Source organism: Oratosquilla oratoria, chromosome 10, assembly GCF_046742065.1.
Source record: "Oratosquilla oratoria isolate Oo_2021 chromosome 10, ASM4674206v1, whole genome shotgun sequence".
NCBI lineage: Eukaryota > Metazoa > Arthropoda > Malacostraca > Stomatopoda > Squillidae > Oratosquilla > Oratosquilla oratoria.
The window spans coordinates 25,082,949-25,109,716 of NC_134786.1; the positions used below are offsets into that span (position 1 = coordinate 25,082,949).

General features: G+C 38.9%; 1 protein-coding gene across 5 annotated transcripts in view; it reads right to left on the bottom strand.

Annotated features, from left to right (window-relative positions):
- The window catches only part of LOC143029159 (uncharacterized), a 74,848-nt gene that overhangs the window by 27,655 nt on the left and 20,425 nt on the right, over nucleotides 1-26,768 (bottom strand). For 3 of the 5 annotated variants that reach the window (XM_076191638.1, XM_076191637.1, XM_076191640.1), the window contains 6 exons: nucleotides 18,249-18,360; nucleotides 17,934-18,129; nucleotides 16,468-16,644; nucleotides 3,074-3,228; nucleotides 2,082-2,201; nucleotides 1,710-1,787 (listed from right to left, as the gene is read on the bottom strand). In XM_076191638.1, the coding sequence (XP_076047753.1) occupies nucleotides 1,710-1,787; nucleotides 2,082-2,201; nucleotides 3,074-3,228; nucleotides 16,468-16,644; nucleotides 17,934-18,129; nucleotides 18,249-18,360 (838 nt within the window). Of the gene's footprint in view, nucleotides 1-1,702; nucleotides 1,788-2,081; nucleotides 2,202-3,073; nucleotides 3,229-16,467; nucleotides 16,645-17,933; nucleotides 18,130-18,248; nucleotides 18,361-26,768 lie in introns of all 5 variants that reach the window. The other 2 variants (XM_076191639.1, XM_076191641.1) reach the window with 2 other exon arrangements.

Here is a 26,768-nt window from a genome sequence, read left to right on the forward strand (position 1 = left end):
GCGACTACAATAAGTATAATCAAGACGCCGATATGGCAGCCTCGCGAATACACTCGCTCCCCATGACGCCTACTTGTGCGGCACCGTATGGAAGGGGTTAATATAAACTTTAAAAATGCTAATAAAATACATGTGATACTATTTATAAAGATGCCAGATGTTTTTAGTTTAGTGATTTTTGAGCCTCTAAAATCTACTTACAAAATTTTAATTTTTGAATAACAGAGAACTATTAAGCCAAAATGTATAAAGATGTTATATATTTACTTGTCAAAGTACATAAAAAAAATTATAAACGATTCATTTGGCTATAAATTGCTGTGGAGTGGGAGTAAATCTGTCTGCCAATTTTTCGTACTTATAAGTGGGTAACATCAACCAAATCCACGGTTGCAAAGATGATTTACTCCCATATTACTTTCGCTTAATTTTTGTTGTAGAAACTTTGCTGTTTCAAAAAATATATTATTTTTAGTTTAATTTTATATAAAAAATACAAAAGTAAAATTAAAAATTAATATAATTTACTCTGACTTGTTCAGTTACTTTAAAAACATTGGCATTGGTAAAATACTACCGATGCCAAATTCCATTCTAAAAAAAATGCTGACTCTCACCAATGCCAATTCACCAAAAAAGTGTCAATTCTTACTGATGCCGATGATTTGGCACACCCCTAGGGAAAAGCCTTTAATATATATGTATGTATGTACCTCCCTACCTTCTGTCCTTTTCCTCTTTCTCCATCTATCCTCCACTCTCAACTTATCGTTCACCAAAAAATGATCGGATATTCCACCACTCTCTCCCCTAAGAACATGTACTTCCAAAACTATTCCTACTCTTCTCCTGGTTACCACTATATAGTTCATTAAAGCCCTACCTACCACCCTCTCCCATTTGTATTTAAGCTTGACTTTCTTCCGAAACACTGTGTTAACTATCATGAACTCTCTAGACACATCACCATCAACTCTCCACAACGATTTTTTCTGGCACTCCACACTTCCCAACCACTCCGTCTATTGGTTCATCTTCTACCCTAGCATTGAGATCTCCCAATATCACTATATTGATGCCTCTCCCCAAACCCTCTATGCACTCATTTAAATCTATCCAAAAAGCCTCCTTTTCCTCTACACTCCTCTCACTACCAGGCCCACATGCACTTACAAAGATCCACATCTCCCTTCCCAGTTTCACCTTCATACACATTAACGTTGAACAAACCTCCTTCCACTCCATCACATGCTTACCTATCTCTTCACTTACTAATATAGCCACCCCTTCTCTCCCTCATCCTCTCTTCATTCCTGACACCCTCCAAACTACACTCTCAAACTCAATGCCAACACATTTTTCTTCTCACAAATATATTGCCTATCTCTTCCCTTTTCCTCTTATCTATACCACACCCACACACATTAAAAGACCTAAACCTTAGGGTTCTGTTTGGAAAACTCCTCCCAGACCCTCTTATGCCTTTGCTGGTTTTTTTAGGAATGTCCACTTTGGTGCCACAGAGAATAGGATACCTAGTCCTATCTCTGTCCTGTTTTTGTTGCCTTCTATGACTCAAGTGGAAACACTAAGTGGCAGTACTCTTTCTCCCCTACCACAGGGTTAATATAAAAATATGTCATTCAATACAAATATGATTACATTATTTACTGAAAAATTAAATGTTTGCTATAAATCTCACCATTTACCTGCAAGAGTGACGAATCAACTGCTGCATAAACATACTGTTCCCCACCTGCCATGATGAGCTGGCCTGTCAAATGGTTCTGAAAGACAATTGTCTCATGTAGAACACATTATACACTAAAGGCCCTTTGCTTCCAATAAAGGTGGGTTGAGTCACTAATATACACTAAAATAGATTTAATTCTTTGCTAATGAAACAAATATTGTTCTTTAGTGTCTTCACATGAAAGTGGATGAGGTGGAACAGGAAGAAGGCTGACAGGTGGATTTTATTTATTATAAACACAGTCAACCCCAACTGAATGGAGCTTAGTAATTGTCAATGCAGTTTATTTTATCTCAGGAATTAATTCAGTTATAATACTGCAACCTACCTGAAAATCCAATGGATCCAGGAAATGCTGTTCATCTGGATTTTCAACTGTCACAGCACCACTGTTGACGTCAATATTAAAAATGTGTGGGGCATTAGCCACTTCTGTTGTTATTTGAGTCTGCAAAACAAAGTGTTTAAATACCAATTATATTAAGTGCAATAAAAAAAATCTTGCTCTGGTCATTAAATATTTGTATTTTAATCTTAGATTTGTAATTACTAATGAAAAATCCAGTGTATTATTTCAAAACTTCGAGTGGATGATAATAGAAATACATTTATATCTTCTTTGTTTTTCTTAAAAAAAAATAAAGGGCTACCTCCCTTGTAAGGGGGAAAAAGCCTTTGGTATATGTATGTATTTTGTTTCTCTAAAACATTCCTTAGTGATCTATATCTGCATACCAAAAGGCTTCTTCCCCCTAATAAGGGAGGTAGCCAGCCAAGTCATGTACCTATCCCAATCTATTCCATACCTACCAGTGACCCATTTCCCTTTATCTTAACTTCTTGTAAATGCAAAGTATTCCTGTCTCCTGCCCAGTGCCCAGGTCAAAAGCATTGCAGCAAGACACAGCAGGGCCAGCCGCTTCATCAATACTACAACCTTCCCTCCTCGTCCTCTCATGCAAAAATTGAGAAGACACAAAGAAATCCCTTCAGGCCATGTCAATTTATTTTCCAATCACAACTATTCTCTGCTCACACTTATCTCTTGCCTTCTACCTTCCCTACTCAATAGGCATTTCCCTTTTACTCAAGGTCCCCTTCACTCTATTCATTATCTCAATCTTGATATACCCCTCAGGTTCACTCCATCCACCTCTGCCTTCCATTGTTAATTTTTCTTCATTTGCTCTTTCCATGTGCCCAAACCATCTCAGTACTCTTTCATCTGCCCTATCTGCCTGGATGAAAGAAGTAGTCTTTCATCTTTTATCCTTAGTAATGCTATAAGTAACTTACATATCTATATTCTTTTCAACTTACTTCATCTTGTTTGTCCACCAAAACTTCTGTGGCAATTGTTGATTTGTCTGCTTCATTCTTCTTTTTGTGTTCAGCAACATGAGCTAAGTAGTTGTCATGCTTAACAGTCTTATAACTGCACATTGGACACATAAACATAACACCACCAGCTTGAGCTGTCATAAAATTAAAGATGTACTCTTTAATATCAGTATATGAATAATCTTATATACAGCATATACATAAATACGCAAAGTTCAGTGCTTGCTCCAGATCTTACTATGTTTAATATCTTTTTATTTTCACCATCAGGTCCTTGATGTGTAGACAGGGCATAAGCATATTAAAAGTGAGACCTAGAATTTTTGGGTTCTTTTGTCCAATGGCAGAGGTTGGCTGTTTATTCAAGTCATGGTTTTCAGAAGTGAGAAATGTCACTGATGATTTTTAGGGGAAATCTGCCGGTCTGTTTTGTTTCTGCCACGTTTCCAGATTGTCCACATATAGTGTTTTTGGCAGCCACTTTGTACTCTTCAGGATGTCAGTACAGACCTCTCATTAACGGACGTTAATTAGCTGTGTTTTCGATGTTTTTGGTGCTGTTGTTTAGTGCGTGCGATCACTATGCCACCCAAAAACCACTCCAAAACACCGAAAACACAGTGAAAACACCGCAAACACAGCTAATTAACGTCTGTTAATGAGAGGTCTCACTGTATGTTAAAAATTGAATTTTCTGACAATTTTGCGAAAACTTGTAGAAAAATAATTTGAAGTATGCACAACATACTGATGAAGTAAGAGTGTCATGCAGCATCATTTACTATTTTTATTTATTTTTTTCAAAAAGGTATCTTGAGTGGGTGATGTCCCTATTTAAAGGGACATGGGGTAAGATTAGCTTTCTATTTGACATTTACATTTGATGTTTTTTTTATTTCTATAAAATTACAGAAGGTTATACATCTGTCAACATATACTCAAAGTGAGATGTGAGGAAAAGAAATGCAAAGTAACAATTCACTGTGTATAACACATGTGTTGCTGTTGACAGTTCCCCCACCCCCTTTATTAGGGGACTTTGTTGAATGTTGGGAAGTGAATCATCCCTGGTGAAACAAAACCCCATCATGAATAACTGTTTCTGTAATGCCCTAGGGTTAATGCCCTGATAAAAGCCAATAAAAATGTTGGGATAATTATAAATGTGAAAAATATCACTTGAAAAACACCACACTTCATTTATTACATAAGATTACAAAGGAGGCATGACAGTAGACCTTTTGATCCATAACTAGGTCAGATGCAAAAAAAATTATAACAATGATAAATTAAAATAATAATATAAACAATAATAAATAAAACAGAATAAATAAATTGGTAAAGTTAAATGATAAACAAACAGGGAAATTGTAAATAATAAATGGACAGATAAATAATAATAAATAATAATCAAATAATAATAAAGAAACAGATAAATAATAACAAACAAATAATACAACATAAATGGCAGGCACTACATCATTTTGCTTAGGTGTATATCTAAAGAATATTGAAGCTTCGAACTGAACTATTTTGCACTGCCTCTGCTGGAAGTTTATTCCATTCATTAACTACATGGCTGGTGAAGTTGTTTCTACCCACTTCCAAATTAAATCTATTTCCTGATAGTTTGAGACCATTATTTCTTGTCGGATTCTCATTCAGCGAGAAAATTTAGTCACTTTTGATGTTGTCAATTCCCTTTAGAATCTTAAAGACCTGTATCAAGTCACCTCTGAGTCTATGCTTATTTTTTGGGAAAATAGAATCATATGTTCTAGTCAATTTTCATATGATTTATTTTTCATATTTGGAATCAATTTTATGGCTCGCCGTTGTACTTTTTCCAATCTGTCAATGTCCTTAATGAGATTCGGTTACCATACAGAAACAGCATATTCCAAATGTGGATGAACTAGTATATAGCTTGTTCATGACAGATGGACTTTTGAAGTCAAAAGATCGCAGAATCAGCCTTAGAATCTTATTTGCTTAGATGATTCGAGATCGTTACTGATAATTACGCCGAGATCCTTTTCACTATCCACTTTTGTTAACAAATTTCCAAATAACTTGTAATTGTACTTACTATTATTTTTACCTATGTGCATAACCTTGCATTTGCTTGTGTTGAATTTCATTAACCACTTTTCAGACCATTGCTATAGTTTATCTAAATCTTCTTGAATATCTAAGTGGTTTAAGTGATCATTTGCCATTCTGCACAGTTTTATATCATCAGCAAATTTGGAGACCATAGATTTCAGTCTGTGGTCTATATCATTTATATATACTATGAATGGAAGTGGCCCAAGAACAGAACCCTGAGGAACTCCACTCATAAAAAAATTTCATCTAGAAGTTTTGCCATTTAGAACAACTTTCTGTTTTCAATTGTTTACCAAATTACTACAATTTGATAGGCTACCACTTATTCCATGGGAAGCTAATTTAGTAAGTAGTCTTTCATGGGGGATGGTATCAAAAGCTTTGTCAAAGTCTAGATATATTAAATCTATATTGTTTCTTTTGTTATAATTCAAGGTGACTGTGTTGTAGAATTCAAGTAAGTCAGTCATGCAAGACTATTCCCATCTGAATCCATGCTGGCTATCATTTATCAGTTACTTTCTCAATGATGTTCAATAGCATCTCTGATTATAGTTTCCATCATTTTTCCTACAACTGAAGTCAAATTTATAGGCCTATGGTTATTTGGTTTCTTTTGTCAACTTTTTTTAATATGGGAATAACATTAGCTAGCTTCTATTCTCTTGGGACATCTCCAGTTATGATGGATTTCTTGAAAATAATTTCTAATGGAACAACAATCTCATTTTTCATTTCCTTTAAGGTACTTGGATGCCAACCATCAGGCCCCAGTGTTAACTTTAAGTTTTTCTATACAGCTTTTAACCACTTCCATACGGTGACGCCTACATAGGCATCATGAGGAGCAAATGGGTACACGATGATGGCGACGTCGGCATCTTGATTATATTTATTGTAGTCATACCTGCATGACCCTCATTCTCTCTAAATTGGCTTCATCATATTTTCTATGGTTATCAAAATTCACGGGTGAAAGAGAACGAGCGATTGAGCAGTGACTTTATTTTTTATAATGCGATTATTATGATGCAACATCGCATGTCTGGCAGCTAATGCTGCCAGACGTGCGATGTGCCCCAGAGTGAAGAGGTTAATTTTTTCTTTTGTTATATTTACTGTAGTAAGTTAACCCTTGACTTTTCACAGGTTTCAGTTTGAGTTCACTTTGAGGTGTTTCATTTACGAATACCAAGCTAAAATTGTTGTTTAAAATAACACATTTGAATATTCAAGTTGACCATCAGCAGATAATAATGGGCCAATGTGATTCCTAATATCCTATATAATTCTTTGGGATTCTCTTTGGATTTATTATTTTCATTTTTTTTTTTTTCTTTTTCCAAATATCTCTGAATTATTACATAACTTTGATAGTCATTAGGTGCACCTGAATACTTGTATTTTTTATAAGCTTGTCTCTTTTTTGCAATACTTTTTTCAGTTTCTTTGTCAAGCCATTTTGGGTGAGCCTCATTTAGGGGGCGTCTATCCTTAGACGGGATTTAAGTATGAATCATCTCAGTAAGCATATTTTGAAATATTTCCCACATCTGATCTACAGATCTTTTGCTTAATTTTGCCTCCCAATCTGTAAGCTGAAACTCCTGACATAGTCCTATGAAATAAGCTTTACTGAAATCAGGTAATTTAGAGGCATTTTAGATACACAAGTATCTATGCTACAATTTTAGCATTTTGAATCTAAGTTGTGATCACTACTTGCAATGGTTTCATCAACTTCTACATCGGTTATCATGCTTTCACGGCTAGTGATCAACAGATTGAGTAAATTTCCATGTCTTATATTTACCTAGTTGTATCTTACGGGAAGGGGAACTACACTTGTAGTGTCCTGTCTCTGTATCTAGCCATATCTTATTTGCTCTTAAATTCATGTACATAAGAACATAAGAAATAAAGGAGACTGCAAAAGACCATAAGGCCTACACTAGACAGCTCTGTATCCATCACCACCTGTCATCCCCATCCATAAAGTTGTCTAATCGTTTTTTAAAACAACTGATAGTTTCAGCACTTACTACATGGTTACTAAGTTTATTCCATTCATCGACCACCCTATTAGTAAACCAATTCTTGCCTATTTCCTTCTTAAATCTAAATTTGTCCAGTTTATACCCATTACTGCGAGTCCTACCCTGTTGTTTTATTATGATGACCTTGTTTGCATCACCCTTGTTAGCCTTTGATCCACTTGAACACTTCTATTAGATCACCCCGCACTCTGCGTCTTTCCAGAGTGTGTAAATTTAGGTGCCTAAGCCTCTCTTCGTAAGGCAAATTTCCGAGTCCTTGTATCATTTTGGTCATTCTTCTCTGTACTGATTCTAGTAAATTTACGTATTATGTATTGTTTTTGCAAATGCTATTGTTTCACCTAGTATGTTCCATACATCCACCACTTTGTGGGGAAAGTTTTTTTTTTTTTTAGGTCTCTTCTATAACTATCCTTTTTGATTTTCTTTCTATGTCCTCTTGTGTTTCTCTCATCCAAATTTAGTAAGTCATCTCTATCCAGGACTTCCACACTTCTCATAATTCTACAGATGGTCAACAAGTTACCTCTTTCTCTTCTTTGTTCCAGAGTAGGTAGTTCTAGTTTTGACAATCTTTCTTTATATGACATTTTTTATAGTGTTGGGGCCATCTTCATAGTTGCTCTCTGGATTCTCTCAATTTTTCTTATATTCTTTTTAATACTGGGTGACCATAGTGTCACTACATACTCTAATTTAGGCTTTATCAGTGTGACTAGTATTTTCTTTACCATTTCTACATCCGAATAAAAGCCATTTTTATTTATCTTAACAAGTTTCACCAACAATTTTGTTTATATGTTTGTCAAGGGACATATCTTTTGTGGTTATCAATTCCAGGTCTTTTTCAGATCACACTTTCATTACTTCCTTTTCACCAATTTTATGTTGTCCTGATATCTTTTTTTTTTTTCAAATTCCAATATGCTGTTCTTAATGTTGAAGTCCACTTCCCACTTCTGACTCCATTCCCAAACCATGTTCAGATCTCTCTGTAGTGAGTCACAGTCCATTTCAGTCCTCACTTTCTTTAACAATTTTGCATCATCTGCAAAGAAGTTCATGTAACATTCCACACCTTCATCCATATCATTCATATAGATAGCAAACATTACTGGAGCCAATGCTGATCCTTGTGGAACTCCACTAATTACATCTTCCCAAGTAGAACTCTTATCTCTGAGCACTACTCCCATTTTTCTTCCATGCAAAAAGTCCTCCATCCATTTCAGTAGTTTGTATCCCTCCTATGGTTTCCAGTTTTACTAATAGTTTTTTTTACAAAAGGATTACAAAGGAGGAGCATGCCAACAGGAGACCTTTTGGTCCATAACTAGGTTGGATGCGAGAAAAAAATTATAATAATGATAAATATTATCAAAAGCTTTTTGTAGATCTAGGAATACACAATCAGCCCATCCATCCTTTTCTTGTAATATGTCTAGTAGTCTTGAGTAAAAACAGATCAAATTTGTGATACATGATCTTTCTGTCTAGATCCAAATTGTCTTGGATTTAGGATATTGTTCTCCAGATGTTTAATACATCTACTTTTTATATTTTTTTTCAGAAATTTTAGCTACTGTGTTTGTAAGGGAAACTGGTCTGTAATTTGTTGGATTTTCCTTATTTCCTCCTTTATAAATTGGTATGATATAAGCATTTTTCAAGTCTTCTGCTATTTTTCCTTCTTTGAGTGAGCAACTTATTATGTTATATATTTTGTCTGCTAGTTCTTCTCATTCTTTTAATACCCAGTTTACTATTCCATCTGGGCCATGCAATTTTCTGACATCAAGGTCCATTATTTGTTCCATTATTTCTTTCCATGTTACTATTATTTCCCTCATTGGGTGGGGGGTTTCATTCACTTCTCTCCCTTCAACCTGATATTGTATTTTTTCTCTAGTGTTTGCACATGACTTCAGCCATTTCTGTATCTTGTGTATTCCATATTCCCTTGGCAAAGTTCCACTATTTCCCGTTTATTTCTTAGTTTGTCATATACATATCTATAGAATAGTTTTAGCTGATCCTTACATTTTTCTATTATGTCATTTTCATAGTTTCTTTTTTCTTCCCTGTGTATTTTCACATATTCATTACTTTAATTAATATATATTTGCCACTTTCTAAGTTATTTGTCTTTTCACTATCTTTTCCAAGCTTGATCTCTTCTGTCTTTCATTTCACTGTACCTTCTATTAAACCAGCACTTAATATACACCTTTTCCTGTTTTTGCTTTGGGACATACTTATCCACTCCTTTGTAGGTTCTCATATGAATCATCCATTTTCTTACACTTGTGTTTCTTCCTTGTAAAAATTTCCCCAGTTTGCTTTAAGAAAAAATTTCCGAAGTTTCTCAGTCCATTTTAACATCAGTCTTCCTTTTCTGTGTTTCTCATTTCTCTTTATATATATTTTTCTCCTTTAGTTTTAAGTCAAGTAGTATGTGGTCACTTCGCAATTGGTGTCTTGTATTCAATTTTGTCTACTATTTCAGGTTCTGATGTAATAATAAATCTATTCTCAACAGTTCTTTATTATTTCTAAATCTAGTGTTTTTCTTTTACCCACTGTGTCATTGTATGTTCTATATTCATGTTGAGTAATACATTTCCCCACTGATCCTCTCCATCTTTCACTGTCATCTCTTTTACATGTGTGCTGAATTAAGTAACTGTCACCAAAAAAAATCTATCAATCGACTACCTATATGGCCATGTTCAATGGTTGTCCAATCAATGTCAGTAAAATTGAAATCACCCATTATCAATAAGTTCCAGTTGCAGAAACTACAGTTCTTGAAACAACAGTTTATTGTCACAACAGTTTATTGTCTGCTAATGGTAATGTTTTTGGCCTATATATTACACTTACATTCATTTGTTGGGAATGATGTTTCAAGGAGGGAGTTAAAAGATGTGCAAATATGGCATGTGGAACAAAGAGTACAGAAGGAAATAGAAGGAAGGATAGGAAGTGGTGGAATGATGAAGGAAAGAAGGTTGTAGAAGAGAAGAAACAAGCATTCACTGACTGGCTGCAAAATAAGATGAAACATATGACAGGTACAAAGAAAAGAGAAGAGAAATAGAGCATAAGATAAAGGAGAGCAGATGTGAAATGGAGTAAGACTATGCATGAAAATTTCGAAAGTAATGAAAAGATGTTTTGGAAGGAAATTAAGAGAGAAAGGGGAGGTGAACCAAGCAAAGAAGAAAAGGTAAAAGGTGCAAATCGATAATAATGGAAGAGATAGCAGTATGAGAAAGATGGGCAGAGTATTTTAGGGAACTGCTTAATGTGGATGTGCTGTGTCTTGCGACACTGCTTCTGACCCAGGGCGGTGGGCAAGGTGCAGGGATGACCCGTCATCCAGGAGGTGCTCAGATGAGAGGGAGGGTGGGAGGGGTGTGGAGTGTATTTAGGGATGAAATGGGTGGGAGTGTTTTTATGCCTTTCCCTTTTTGGCTACCTCCCTTGAAAGGGGGAAAAAGCCTTGGTATATGTATGTATGTATGTATGTATGCTTAATGTGGAGGCTAGGGAGGGAAAGGTAATTGCAGTGGGAAGCACTAAGAAAATGGCAGTGATGAATAAGGAAAATGGAGGAGAAATAAGAAAAGACATGGTGAAAGCAGTTATTAAAATGATGAGAGCAGGTAAGGCAGTGATGGTGGACTGACTGGTGAGGCCATTTAATGTTTGCCTAAAAGAAGGTGTGCCACAGGACTGGTGGAGTGCCTGTATAATTCCGTTTTACAAGGGAAAAGGATACAAATGTTAGTGTAGTATTTTCAGAGGGATCAGTTTGTTGAGTGTAGTTGGGAAGGCTTATGAGAGGGTTTTGATTGAGAGGCTTAGGAGAGGAACAGAGAGAGATGGGTGAGGAACAGTGTGGGTTTTGGACAGGTAGGGGTTGCATGGATCAGATTTTTGTGTTAAGACAAATATGTAAGAAAGCTTTAAGAAAAAGTAAGGATGTTTTTTTGGGCCTTTATGGATTTGGAAAAGACTTGATAGGGTAGACAGGGAATCAATATGTGGATTTGGAAAAGACTTGACAGGGTAGACAGGAAACCAATGTGGGAGGTATTACAGACATATAGGATAGAAGAAAAGCTGTTAAGAGCAGTCAAGAGTTTTTACGGGAGTAGTGGAGCCATGTCACCATGGCTGTTCATTGAACTGTGGAAGGTAGAGGTAGATAGACTGAACATGAGAGTGCAACCAAAGATGATATGAATGGATGGGGTAAAAGGGGCAATGGGAAAGGGGGACATTTGTTGAGGATGGAAGGGAGAAGATTGATGATAGGAGTGAGTGGAGAGTGGTTGTGTATGGATGATGATGTGATGCATGGGAGTGGGTGGGGGATAGGAGGTGAGGGAGTATGTGTGAATGATATTTTGTACATACATACATATACCAAGGCTTTTTCCCCCTTACAAGGGAGGTAGCCAAAAAGGAAAAGGCATAAAATCATTCCCACCCATTCCATCCCTGAATACACTCCACACCCCTCCACCCTCCCTTCCATCTTAGCACCTCCTGGATGACGGGTCATCGCTGCACCTTGTCCACTGCCCTGGGTCAGAAGCAGTGTCGCAAGACATAGCACATCCACAGCAAGGCCGCTTTATTAAATCGGCAACCCCCCTCTCCGTCCCCCCATGCATAAAAGAAGACGGGGAGAAATCCCTTCAGGCTGCGTCAAATTTTGCTCACACACACTACCTCACCCCCCATCCCCCGCCCATTCCACCTCATACATCACAACATCATCCATATACAACCATTCTCCATCCTCTCCCGTCCTTCCTCAACAGACATTCCCCTCTTCCCCAAAGCCCCCTTCACCCCATCCATCCACCTCATCCTAGGACGTCCCCTCATGTTCACTCCCTCCACATCTGCCTCCCATACCTCTTTTACTAGTCTTTCTTCACTCATTCTTTCCATGTGTCCAAACCATCCTAATACTCTTTCATCAACCCTATCTCCCAACTCCCTTTCCACCCCCGTTCTTCTCCTCACCTTCTCATTTCTCACTCTATCCAGCCTAGTAACCCCCATCATACTTCTCAGACACCTCATCTCAAACACATTCAAACTCCTTCTCTCTTCCTCTCTTATGTTCCAAGTTTCTGCCCCATACAGTGCTGTTGGTACAATCACTCCTTCATACAGTCTCCTCTTAGCATCCATTCCCAAATATCTATTCCTCATTACACTCTTCAATCCACCAAGGCATCTACATTCTACCTCCACCTTCACTCCACCTTTTCCTGCCACATTTGCACCCAAGTATCTAAAACTATCCACTTCCTCCAGTCGCTCTCCCTTAATGCTCACTTCAAGTCTATTGCCACTTTCACCCCTTGTACATCTCATCACCTTACTTTTACCCACATTTATCTTTAGCTTTCTTCTATCACATACTCTCCCAAAGTCTGTCACCAACTTCCTCAGTCCCTCCTCCGATCCTGCCACAAGCGCAGTGTCGTCAGCAAACAATAGCTGGCACTTTTCTCCATTTTCTTTAACCATCTCCAATCCCTGACCCACTACCCTTGCATTTACCTCTCGCACTACCCCATCCATGTATAAGTTGAAAAGCCAGGGCGACATAACGCATCCTTGACGAAGTTCCATCTTTACCTCGAACCACTCACTCTCTCCATTTCTAATCCTGACACAAGCTCTACTACTCTCATAAAAACTCTTTACAGCTCCTAGAAGCTTTCCTTCTATCCCATATATCTGCATAACATCCCACAGTGCCTTTCTGTCTACCCTATCATAAGCCTTTTCCAGATCCATAAAAGCCCAAAAAACATCCTTCCCCTTTCCTATAGCTTTCTCACATATTTGTCTTACCACAAAGATCTGATCTACACAACCTCTACCCATCCTAAACCCACACTGTTCCTCACCAATTACTCCCTCTGCTCCTCTCCTAATCATCTCAATCAAGATCCTCCCATAAGCCTTCCCAACTACACTTTACAAGCTAATCCCTCTGAAACTACTACATTCACACTTGTCCCCTTTTCCCTTGTAAAGTGGAACTATACAGGGACTCCTCCAGTCCTCCACCACTCTACCCTCTCTCCAGCAAACATTAAATAACCTCACCAGCCAGTCCACCATCACTGTACCTCCTTTTTTTAGACATTCTGCATGGCATCCATCCAGACCAGGTGCCTTACCTGCTTTCATCATCTTAACAACTGCCTTCACTTCATCCTTCCTTATTTCTCCTCCATTCTCCTCACTCATCACTCTCATTTTCTTAGCATTTCCCACTGCAACTATCTTTCCCTCCTTATCCTCCTTCACATTAAGCAACTCCCTAAAATATTCTGCCCATCTTCCCCTTACTGCCTTTTCTTCCATTATCATCTCTCCATCTGTACCTTTTACCTTTTCTTCTCTACTTGATTCGCCTCCTCTTCCTCTCTTAATTTCTTTCCAAAACATCTTTTTATTACTTTCAAAATTTTCTGTCATACTCTTACCCCACTTCACATATGCTCTCCTCTTTGCCTCCTTTACCTTTTGCTTTACTTCTCTTTTCTTTTCTTTGTACCTCTCATATGACTCCCTCGTCCTATTTTGTAACCAATCTGTGAAAGCTGGCTTCTTCTCTTCTACAACCTTCTTTGTTTCCTCATCCCACCATTCACTACCTTTCCTTCTATTTCCTCCTGTCCTTCTTGTTCCACACACCATCTTTGCACACTTTGTGACTCCCTCTTTGAACCATCCCCATTCCTCCTCCACACTCTATCCTTCACTCCCTCCCACTCCTCCTTCAGCTTCTTCTTGTACTCCTTCTCCTTTTCATTTAAAGAGTTCACTCTAAGCACCTCCCTACCTTTTGTCCCTTTCCTCTTTCTCCATCTATCCTCCACTCTCAACTTACCTTCCACCAAAAAATTATCTGATATTCCCCCACCCTCTCCCCTTAGCACATGTACATCCTTAACTCTTCCTATCATAGTCCTATTTACCACTACATAATCCATCAACGCTCTATCTACCACCCTTCCATCCACCACCCACTCCCATGTGTACTTAGGCTTGACTTTCTTCCGAAACACTGTATTTGCTATCATCAACTCTCTTTCTAGACACATTTCCACCATCAACTCTCCACTAAGATTCTTTCCTGGAACTCCACATTTCCCAACCACTCCATCAATTCGACCATTTCCTACCCTAGCATTAAGGTCTCCCAGTACTATTACATTGATATTTCTCCCTAAATCCTCTATGCACTCATTTAAATCTATCCAAAAGGCCTCCCTTTCTTCTACACTCTTCTCACTGCCAGGCCCATATGCACTTACAAAGACCCACATCTCCTTTCCCAGTTTCACCTTCATCCACATTATCCTTGAGGAAACCTCCTTCCACTCCACTACACGTTTACCTATCTCTTCACTTACTAGAATAGCCACCCCTTCCCTCCCTCGTCCTCTCTTCACTCCTGATAACCTCCCACTTACACTCCCCCTTCCCTTTCAACTTAGTTTCACTCAAAGCCAACACATCCATCTTTCTTCTCACAAACATACTATCTCTTCCCTTTTACTCTCATCTGTACCACATCCATGCACATTAAAAGACCCAAACCTTAGGGTGCTGGTCCAAAAACTCCCAGACCTTCTTATGCCTTTACTTTTTCATTTAGGAATGTCCCCTGTGGGGCTACAAGGAGAAGGATGCCTAGTCCCACTCCCCGTCCCTTTCTTCTCCTCTTACGATCCAAGTGGAAATACTTGGTGGCAGTATTCTTTTCCCCCACCACAGGGAATTCCCCCACAGCAGAAAATGAATACTCAGAGAAATGGTACAGGACAGCAGCAAGGGGTTGGGGGACAGTCGTAGTATAAAAGTGTCATCATTTCTCTATGAAGAGTTTTCCTCTATCATAGACAAAATGATGTGTGGCTCTGGTCCATAGGGGTGCCCCATATAGACCCTAAAGTATCAACTGCATGCTACTTTGCCACAATAACAAGCAGCCAATACCCCAGACAGCCTGAAAGGATTTCTCCCCGTCTCCTCTTTTTCTGCATAAGGGGATGGAGAGGGGGAGTCGCTGATTAAATGAAGTGGCCTTGCTGTGAATATGTTGTCTTGCTGCACTGCTTCTGACCCAGGGTAATGGGTAAGATGCATCATCCGGAAGGAACCCAGAAAAGAGGGAGGGAGGCATGGTAAATGGGAGTAGAGTATGTGGGGTTGAAATGGGTGGGGGTGGATTTATGCCTTTGACTTTGGCTACCTCCTTTGTAAAGGGGGAAAAACCCCTTGGTATATGTATGTACAATACTTATCTTTTTTTCTCAATTGTCTTGTTGAATTATGTCTCTAAGGAAATTATAGTTTTTAGCAATACAATCATGTGAACTTTTTTATGAAATTTGGATATTCACAAAGAACACTCCAGCATGGTGTAACTTTTAGATATAGAGTAATAAGTGAACAAGATAATCTTATTTATCAAAACTTCTAGTTTCCTAAACAAGTATCAACAGATTAGTTTCTATTTGCCACAAAGATACAAGAAAAATAAGTCATCAACTTATTATTCTTGATCAATTCATTTATCATATTTTATTTATTTTATTTATCTATTTATCTATTTACTTATTTATTTATTTATTTATTTATTTATTTATTTATTTTTATTTTTTTATTGGATTTTCACAAAAGTTGGCACAGGTCATTGTTATGCTTCTACCATTTATATATACATAAAAAATTAGTCTAGCTTGATTATTTTTATATATGCATACCAACTATGGGGGAGCAGATTTCCAGACAGCTACACTCAAGACAACACTTAATAAATCTACCAAGGATGCAGAAAGGGGCCTAAACATGTCTGAAATGAAATGTTTTAAGAAGTATGGTGGAGGTCACATTGATGGATAATGAGAAATGTGGAGGTGGAAAGAGAACTGGCATAGAGGATTGATCAAAGAATACTGAAGTGGCTTGGGGATATGGGAAGAATGAATGAAGGAAAATTAGCAAAACAAGTGTGGAAAGCAAGAGTGGATGGAGGGAACTTAAGAAAACCAAGAATGAGGTGAATGGATGGAATGGAGTATCAGATGCAATAACCCCTTAACAGTGTAGACACACACACACACACAAATCTTATGGAAATGATCAAATACTTACCCATATTGGGATGCTTGTTCTTGATATGTGTTTTATATGTGGACGACTGGATGGAAGCGTACGAACAATACGGACACTTGTAAGGTTTCTCTCCAGAATGTCGCATCTTGTGCCGTCGCAAAGAATTATGGTCTGCAGTTCGATAATCACAAGAGTTGCACTCAAAAGGCTTCTCACCTGCAAGTCATAACACAGGAAATATTGTATTAGAAGCACTTTATAATACTTCACTTGGATGATTTTTACAATAGCTTAGCATGATGTTCCTGAACATCTTAGTTATCATGACAATATTACAACAACAATCCCCAGATGCAAATCCCACAGAAAAAACCCTCCTACGCCAGACAAGAATCATACTAGCATGACTGCACTCAGGACATCATACTGGAGGCCAAGGGTCCTCTATAAGAGAGACCAGGAACAACAAATTGATTGATTGACAAGACAATAATATTAAGCAACAACAAAGTATAGCTTCATATGGAAGTTGATGTGTGACAAGGAGCAACAATTACCCACAGTATACAAGCAGAAACTGACAGTAATGGGTATTGGGCATTTTGACTTGTGCAAGTATTATGATAATCATAGATACAAATTTCCCTTATACAGACCACCACAAAGACACTTGGAAATTTGATTATCAAGCGAGATGATATGTGAGGTTTTGATAAAGTAAAAATACTATGCAAGTGTTATTGGTAACCTAATATGTTCTATGATTAAGTTACTTTTTCTTAATTTCTATGTGGTGGTTTTGGAGAGATCAGTCTATTGAATGGGATTAGGAGGGTGTGTAGATGTGTGTTGGGTGAGAGAACTGAGAGTGGCTGAGTGGAGTAGTGTGGGTACAGGAGGGGGATGGTGCATGGATCATGTGTTTGTGATGGAGCGGGTGTATGAAAAGTGCTTGGCAGGAGGTTAGGATATCCTTTTGTGGTTTCATGGATTTGGAGAAGGCATATTGTAAGGTTGTGGAGTGTGTTGTGGACATGTGAAATAGGGGATATTGAAGACAGCCAAAAGTTTTCACCTAAGTCATGGGGCATGTGTATGAGACAGAAAGGCAAAAAGCAAGTGGCTTAAGGTCAGTGTGGGTTGCATCAGAGTTGCACGACATTGACAAGGTTGCTCAACATGTATGTGGACAGGGTAGTATGGGAGGTAAATGTGACAGTGCTGACCTGAGGCCAACTGATAATCAACATGACCCTGACTTCCAGTTTTGAAATTCCTGGACTTTGACAAGGTCTAGAAGAGATTCCTAACCAATTAGCTCATGAAACTGAGGGTAGTGTTTAGAAAATATTGAGGTTTTATAATTTTACTTAAAATAATATACTGAAAATCAGTGCCTAAAAAGAGCTATGAAATGCAAAAAAGTCCTTCAGTCTTTCATATAAGAAATTAACTTTTAAATTACCAGGTATTTACACAATAAACACCATGCTCTTACTGCTTACCAGTATGCTGTCGAATGTGCATCTTCAATGTGGAGTTTGAAGACGCTGAGTACCCACAGTAGTTGCAGAGGTAACGTTTCACTTTGTCATGTACCGTGTCCTTGTGGCATCTCAACATACGTTTATCAGAGAATTGTCTCTGACATATATTGCAAGTATAGTGAGCTATTCCACTCTTTTCTGAATGGACACTCTGCTGTTAAAATTCTGGCATCAGTTTATGACTTAAGAGCTTGCTTCCAAAAAATTCTAACCATATTCCATATTAGATTCCATATCAAAATCATTATTTACCTCCCCATGACCAAAAATTACCTTGTGCTTCCGCATCTGCTTAGCAGTCTTAAATCCTTTACCACACATATCACAGAGGAATGGCCTCTCACTGCCATGAATCATTTTGTGGGTGTTGTGAAGCTTGCTAAGGCTGTACAAAAATAATCACATGATAAAGCTGTTGGAAACGGCAACAAAACTGACAAGTGCTAAGGTTCATATCAGTAATGTAATCATAGTATTACTGTTGTAGTTGTTATTATTATTATTATTATCATTATTATTATATTTATAACTACTATTATGATAATTACTACAATTAATTACCATTTTGTTATATTATTACTATGTTTTTTGTAATTACTCTTATTACTCTCATTGTATTTATTGTTATTATTATAAATATTATTCATGTTTCAACCATGTCTCCTTAACATTCATAAAGATGTCAGGAAAACAGATGAAACATTTATAATTGGAGTCCAAGCTGCAGCTCCATCTGTAAAGTTGTTTTGCTATCTAGCAAAAATGTTGCTGAGTGAAAGTAGTTTCCTACACTGACTTTGGCATAAAATTCAATCCCAAAAAGCCTCTGCAAAACACTGAAGAGAAGACACCAAAGCTTGTGCAGAATGCCAGCACCATCTATTGAGTGACCAACAAGTTGTGTTGCCATTATCTTTGTGTATACCTGCAGTTTATTAGTATATTTATATTTATTTATGTGCATGTGTGCTTGTTTGTGATTCACAATGGTCTTGGATCACATGTTGGACTCATGATCAACAGTTATTACCCTTCTGGATGGGAGCTCAGAGCTCATATATGACCGATCTATTGTTAATGCTATGGTTTATATCAGTAATGTAATCTATGGGTAATGCTAAGGTTTATATCAGTAATAACTACACACAAGGCCAATACAGTGTTACCAAACAGAAATAGTGGTAAAGCAGTGAATAAATATAATTTGCTATGCCAAGGAAAAGTGTGGATATCAGAATGAAAGTGAAGTACTAGAGGCAAGAAAAGATAATTAATATTTTGCACCATTATATTTTCAATCTCAACCTCATCCTTGTATGTAACATATGGGCCACACTTTTCCTTACTTTAATAACTGTGCCTTGTGGTGACTACAATCTTCCTCATAAGGCTGAACCCAACACTGAAAACAAACTAACAAATATTGTCTAAAAATAATTTAACATTGTCCTTGAATTGCACACTGTATGAAAGCAAGGTTACAAGGTTGGAGAGAGTGAGAAACAAGGAGATGAGAAGAGTGGGGGGTGGAAAAGGAGATGGCAGATAGGGCCTATGAAAGATTATTAGGATGGTTTGGACACATAGAAAGAATATGTGACGAAAGACTAGTAAAAGAGGTATGGAAGGCAGAGGTGGGTGGAGTGAACTTGAAGGGATGACCAAGGATAAGATGGATAGATGGGGCAAAAGGGTGTGGAGCAAGAGGGGAATGTCTGTTCTGAAAGGAAGGGAGAAGGGGTGAGTGGAGAATGGCTGTATATAGATGATACTGTGATGCAAAGAAGGGAGCCAGGGATGGGGTGGTGGTGGTAGGGACTGGTTATGTGTGAATGATATTTATATATATATATATATATATATATATATATATATATATATATATATATATATATATATATATATATATATATATATATATATATACACATATATATATATACCAAGCCTTTTTCCCCCTTACAAGGGAGGTAGCCAAAAATGAAAAGGCATAAAATCACTCTCACCCATTTCATCCCTAAATACACTCCACACCCCTCCACCCTCCCTCCTATCTTAGCACCTCCTGGATGACGGGTCATCCCTGCACCCTGTCCACTGCCCTGGGTCAGAAGCAGTGTCACAAGACATAGCACATCCATAGCAAGGCCGCTTCATAAAATCAGCGACCCCCACTCTCCATCCCCTCTCCATAGGGAAACTAGCAAAAAGTAAAAACTACAAAAATCTAGGGATAAAAAAGGAATTGAGTGATGAAAAAGAAAAGGAAAAAAACACTTAAGGAGGAAGCTAAGAAAAAGAACGACAAAAGAACAGAAAAAAAAAGGAAGGAGTTTTTTGGGGAGTGATAGACTTGAGACTGAGGAAATGATACATAAGAGAAAAGGAAATGCAGGAGAAAGAAGAAAAGGAAGAAAAGGAAAAAACTAAAGATTTAATATACCAATATAGATGGATTGATATCAGGAATAGATGAATTGAATGACTATCTAGAACAAGAAAAACCAGATACAATGGGGATTGTGGAGACAAAATTGAAAGGATCATTACCACCAAATAGTGTAGGACAAGTAGTATATAATTGTTGGTACAGAAATAGAGAAACAAAGCAGAGTGGAGGAGTGATGTTATTAACCAAGAAAGGCCTAAATGTGACAGAAATTACAGAAGGAGAAAACAATGTGGAATTGATTATGATAAGAGTTGAGGATCGTGATATAAAAAAGAGAAAATAAGCAGTGATTTATGTCCCACCCAAAACTCGCACATGGAAAGAAGTGAACACTCTAAAATGCTGGAAGACACAAGAAATACAATAAATGAAATACTAAAGAAAGAAGGAAATCTGGTAATTATGGGTGATTCTAACTCAAAAGAAATATTTTGCGAAGAGATGACTGTGAAAGGTGAAGAAGATCACTGGGGAAACATATTACTGGAAATGACCACTGATTACACATTGACGCAATGGGTCAAGGAAAACACCAGATATAGAAACAATGAACCCTCAAGATTGGATTTGATATTCACTTCAGAACCCGAAATTGTTGATAAAATTGAATACAAGACACCAATTGGAAAAAGTGATCACATTCTAATGGAACTAGAATTAAATGAAAAAAAAAAAAACACACAATATAGAAATAAACGAAAAACACAGAAAAGGAAGACTAATGTACAATAAAACAGATGTATGGTGAGGGAGAGAAGGGGTGGCTATACTAGTAAGTGTAGAGATAGGTAAATGTGTAGTGGAGTGGAAGGACGTTTCTTCAAGGATAATGTGGATGAAGGTGAAACTGGGAAAGGAGATGTGGATTTTTGTAATTGCATATGGACCTGGTAGTGAGAAGATTGTAGAAGAAAGGTAGGCTTTTTGGATAGATATAAATGAGTGCATAGGGGTATTAGGGAGGGATATCAATGTAGTAGTTTTGGGAGACCTTAATGCTAGGGTCGGAAATGAACCAATTGATGGAGAGGGGAAATGTGGAGTTCCAGGAAAGAATTGTAGTGGAGAGTTGATGGTGGAGATGCATCTAGGGAGAGAGTTGATGATAGCAAATACAGTGTTTTGGAAGAAAGTCAAGCATAAGTACACATGGGAGAGGGTGATGGATGGAAGGGTGGTAGACAGAGCATTAATGGACTATGTAGTGATAGATAGGAGTATAATAGGAAGAGTTAAGAATGTACATGTGCTAAGGGGAGAGAGTGGGGGAATATCAGGTCATTTTTTGGTGGAAGGTAAGTTGTGAGTGGAGGATACATGGAGAAAGGACACGGGAAAAAGGTAGGGAGGTGCTTAGAGTGAACTCTTTAAATGAAAAGGAAAAGGAGAGGGAGTACAAGAAGAAGCTCAGAGAGGAGTGGGAGGGAGTGAAGGATAGAGTAGAGCTAGGAGTGAAGGAATGGGGATGGTTCAAGGAGGGAGTCACAAAGTGTGCAAGGATGGTGAGTGGAACAAGAAGGATGGGAGAAAATAGAAGGAAGGGTAGTGAATGGTGTGATGAGGAAACAAAGAAGGTTGTAGAAAAGAAGATGCGAGCTTTCACAGATTGGTTAAAAAATAGAACAAGGGAGTCATATGAGAGGTACAAAGAAAAGAAAAGAGAAGTAAAGCACAAAGTAAAGGAGGCAAAGAGGAGAGCAGATGTGAAATGGGGTAAGAGTATGACAGAAAATTTTGAAAGTAATAAAAAGATGTTTTGGAAAGAAATTAAGAGAGGAAGAGGAGGTGAATCAAGTAAAGAAGAAAAGGTAAAAGGTGCAGATGGAGAGATGATAATGGGAGAGAAGGCAGTAAGGGGAAGATGAGCAGAGTATTTTAGGGAGTTGCTAAATGTAAAGGAGGATAGGGAGGGAAAGATAGTTGCAGTGGGAAGTTCTAAGAAAATGACCATGATGAGTGATGAAAATGAAGGAGAAATAAGGAAGGATGAAGTGAAGGCAGTTGTTAAGATGATGAGAGCAGGTAAGGCACATGGTCTGGATGGATACCATGCAGAATGTCTAAAAAAAAAAAAAAGGAGGTACAGTAATGGTGGACTGGCTAGTGAGGTTATTTAATGTTTGCTGGAGAGAGGGTAGAGTGGTGGAGGACTGGAGGAGTCCCTGTATAGTTCCACTTTACAGGGGAAATGGGGACAAGTGTGAGTATAGTAGTTTCAGAGGTTGTTGAGTGTAGTTGGGAAGGCTTATGGGAGGATCTTGATTAAGAGGATTAGGAGAGGAACAGAGGGAGTAATTGGTGAGGAACAGTATGGATTTAGAACAGGTAGAGGTTGCGTTGATCAGATATTTGTGGTAAGACAGATATGTGAGGAAGCTCTAGGAATGGGAAAGGATGTTATTTGGGCTTTTATGCATCTAGAAAAGGCTTATGACAGGGTAGACAGGAAAGCACTGTGGGATGTTTTACATATATATGGGATAGGAGGAAAGCTTCTAGGAGCTGTCAAGAGTTTTTACGAGAGTAGTAGAGCATGAGTCAGGATTAGAAATGGAGAGAAAGACTGGTTCGAGGTAAAGGTGGGACTTCGTCAGGGATGTGTTATGTTGCCCTGGCTGTTCAGTATACATGGATGGGGTGGTACAAGAGGTAAATGCAAGGGTGGTGGGTCAGGGATTGGAGATGTTTAAAGAAAATGGACAAAAGTGGGAGGTGAGCCAGCTGTTGTTTGTGGACGACACTGCGGATGTAGCAGGATCAGAGGAGGAATTGAGAATGTGACAGAGTTTGGGAGAATGTGTGAAAGAAAAAGTTGAAGATAAATGTGGGTAAAAGTAAGATGAGATGTACAAGGGTTGCAAGTGGCAGCAGACTGGAAGTGAGCATTAAAGGAGAGCGACTGGAGGAAATGGATAGTTTTAGATACTTGGGTGTGAATGTGGTACGAATGGGAGGAGTGGAGGTAGAATGTAGATTGAGAGAAGCGAGTAAATACCTTGGTGGATTAAAAAGTGTAATGAGGAATAGACATTTGGGAACAGAGGCTAAGAGGAGATTGTATGAAGGAGTGAGTGTGCCAACAGCACTGTATGGGGCAGAAACATAGAACATAAGAGAGGAAGAGAGAACCAGTTGGAATGTGTTTGAGATGAGGTGTCTGAGAAGTATGATGGGGGTTACTAGGCTAGATAAAGTGAGAAATGAGGAGGTGAAGAGGAGAACAGGGGTGGTAAAGGAGTTGGGAGATAAGGTGGATGAAAGAATATTGGGATGGTTTGGACACATGGAAAGAATGAGTGAAGAAAGACTAGTAAAGGAGGTATGGAAGGCAGATGTGGAGGGAGTAAACATGAGCGGGCAACCTAGGATGAGCTGGATGGATGGGGTAAGAGGGGCTTTGGGGAAGAGGGGAATGTCTGTTGAGGAAGGAAAGGAGAGGACAGAAGACAGGGGTGAATGGAGAATGGTTGTATATGGATGATGTTGTGATGCATGAGGTGGAATAGGTGGGGGGATGGGGGGTGAGGTAGTATGTGTGAGGAAAATTTGATGCAGCCTGTAGGGATTTCTCCCCATCTTCTCCTTTTCTGCATGAGGGGACAGAGAGGGGGGGTCACTGATTTAATGAAGCAGCCTTGCTGTGGTTGTACTGTGTCTTGTGACACTACCTCTGACCCAGGGCAGTGGACAAGATGCAGGGATGACCCGTCATCCAGGAGGTGTCAAGATAAGAGGGAGGGTGGAGGGGAGTGAAGTGTATTGGGGATGGAATGGGTGGGAATGGTTTTTATGCCTTTTTCTTTTTGGCTACCTCCCTTGTAAGGGGGAAAAAAGGCTTTGGTATATGTATATGTATGTAAACTGCTTAAATGAGAAAAAAAAAGGAGAATGAGTATAAGAAGAAGCTGAGAGAGGAGTGGGAGGGAGTAAAGGATACAGTAGAACTAGGAGTGGAGGAGGAATGGGGATGGTTCAAGGAGGGAGTCATAAGGTGTGCAAAGATGGTGTGTAGAACAAGGCGGGTGGGAGGAAATAGAAGGAAGGGCAGTGAGTGGTGGGATGAGGAAGCAAAGAAAGGTTTAGAAGAGAAGAAGTAGGCATTTATAGATTGGCTACAAATTAGGACGAGGGAATGGTATGAGAGGTACAAAGTAAAGAGAAAGGAAGTTAAGCATAAGATAAAGGAAGCAAAGAGAGAGCAGATGTGAAGTGGGGTAAGAGTATGACAGAAAATTTTGAAAGTAATAAAAAGATGTTTTGGAAGGAAATTAAAAGAGGAAGAGCAGGCGAATCAAGTAGAGAAGAAAAGGTAAAAGGTACAGATGGAGAGATGATAATGGAGGACAAGGCAGTGAGAGGAAGGTGGGCAGAGTATTTTAGGGAATTGCTAAATGTGAAGGAGGATAGGGAGGGAAAGGTAGTTGCAGTGGGAAGCGCTAAGAAAATGAGAGTGATGAGTGAGGAAAATGGAGGAGAAATAGGGAAGGATGAAGTGAAAGCAGCTGTTAAGATGATGAGAGCAGGTAAGGCACCTGGGTTGGATGGATGCCATGTAGAATGTGTGAAGAAAGGAGGTACAGTTATGGTGGACTGGCTGGTGAGGTTATTTCATGTTTGTTTAAGAGAAGGTGAAGTGCCAGAGGACTGGAGGAGTGCCTGTATAGTTCCGCTTTACAAGGAAAAGGGGGACAAGTGTGAGTGTAGTAATTTCTGAGGGATCAGCTTGTTGAGTGTAGTTGGGAAGGCTTATGGGAGGGACTTGATTGAGAGGATTAGGAGAGGAAGTAATTGGTGAGGAACAGTGTGGGTTTAGCACAGGTAGGGATTGTGTAGATCAGATTTTTGTGGTAAGACAGATATGTGAGAAAGCTATAGGAAAAGGCTTACAACAGGGTAGACAGGAAGGCACTGTGGGAGGTACTGCATATATATGGGATAGGAGGAATGCTGTTAAGAGCAGTCAAGAGTTTTTACAAGAGTAGTAGAACTTGTGTTAGGAATAGAAATAGAGTGTATGGTTTGAGGTAAAGGTGGGACTTTGTCAGGGATGTGTTATGTCGCCCTGGCTGTTCAATCTTTACATGGATGGGGTGGTGCGAGAGGTAAATGCAAGGGTAGTGGGTCAGGGGTTGGAGATGGTTAAAGAAAATGGAGAAAAGTGGGAGGTGAGCCCAGTTGTTGTTTGCTGACAACACTGCGCTTGTAGCAGGATCAGAGGAGGGATTGAGGATGTTAGTGACAGAGTTTGAGAAGGTGTGTAAAAGAAGGAAGCTGAAGATAAATATGGGTAAAAGTAAGGTGATGAGATGTACAATGGGAGAGAGGGACAGCAGGCTGGAAGTGAGCATAAAGGGTGAAAGACTGGAGGAAGTGGATAGTTTTAGATACTTGGGAGTGAATGTGGCAGGAAAGGGAGTGGGAGTGGAGGCAGAATGTAGATTGAGAGAAGCGAGTAAATGCCTTGGTGGATTAAAAAGTGTAATGAGAAATAGACATCTGGCAATGGATACTAAGAGGAGGTTATATTAAGGAGCGATTGTGCCAACGGCACTGTACGGGGCAGAAACATGGAACATAAGAGAGGAAAAGTGAAGGAGTTTGAATGAGTTTGAGATGAAATGTCTGAGAAGTATGATGGGGGTTACTAGGCTAGATTAGAGTGAGAAATGAGGAGGTGAGGAAGAGAACACAGGTGGAAATGGAGCTGGGAGATAAGGTTGATGAAAGAGTATTGGGATGGTTTGGACACATGGAAAGAATGAGTGAAAAAGATCAGTAAAAGAAGTGTGGAAGGCAGAGGTGGAAGGAGTGAATATGAGTGGGCATCATAATATGAGATGGATGGATGGGGTGAAAGGGGCATTACAAAAGAGAGGAATGTCTGTGGAGGAAGGACGGGAGAGGACAGAAGATAGGGGTGAATGGAGAAGGGTTGTGTATGGATGATGCTGTGATGCATGAGGGGGAGTGGGTGGGAGATGGGGGGTGAGGAAGTATGTATGAGAAAAAAATTGACGCAGCCCGAGGGGATTTCTCCCCATCTTCTCCTTTTCTGCATAGGGGGACGGAGAGGGGGGGTCGCCGAATTTATGAAGCGGCCTTGCTGTGGATGTGCTGTGTCTTGCAACACTGCTTCTGACCCAGGGCAGTGGACAGGATGCAGGGATGACCCATCATCCAGGAGGTGCTAAGATAAGAGGGAGGGAGGAGGGTGGAGGGGAGTGGAATATATAGGAAATGGAATGGGTGGGAGTGGTTTCTATGCCTTTTTCTTTTTGGCTACCCCTGTGTAAGGGGGAAAAAGCCTTTGATGTATGTATATGTGTATGTATATACATATA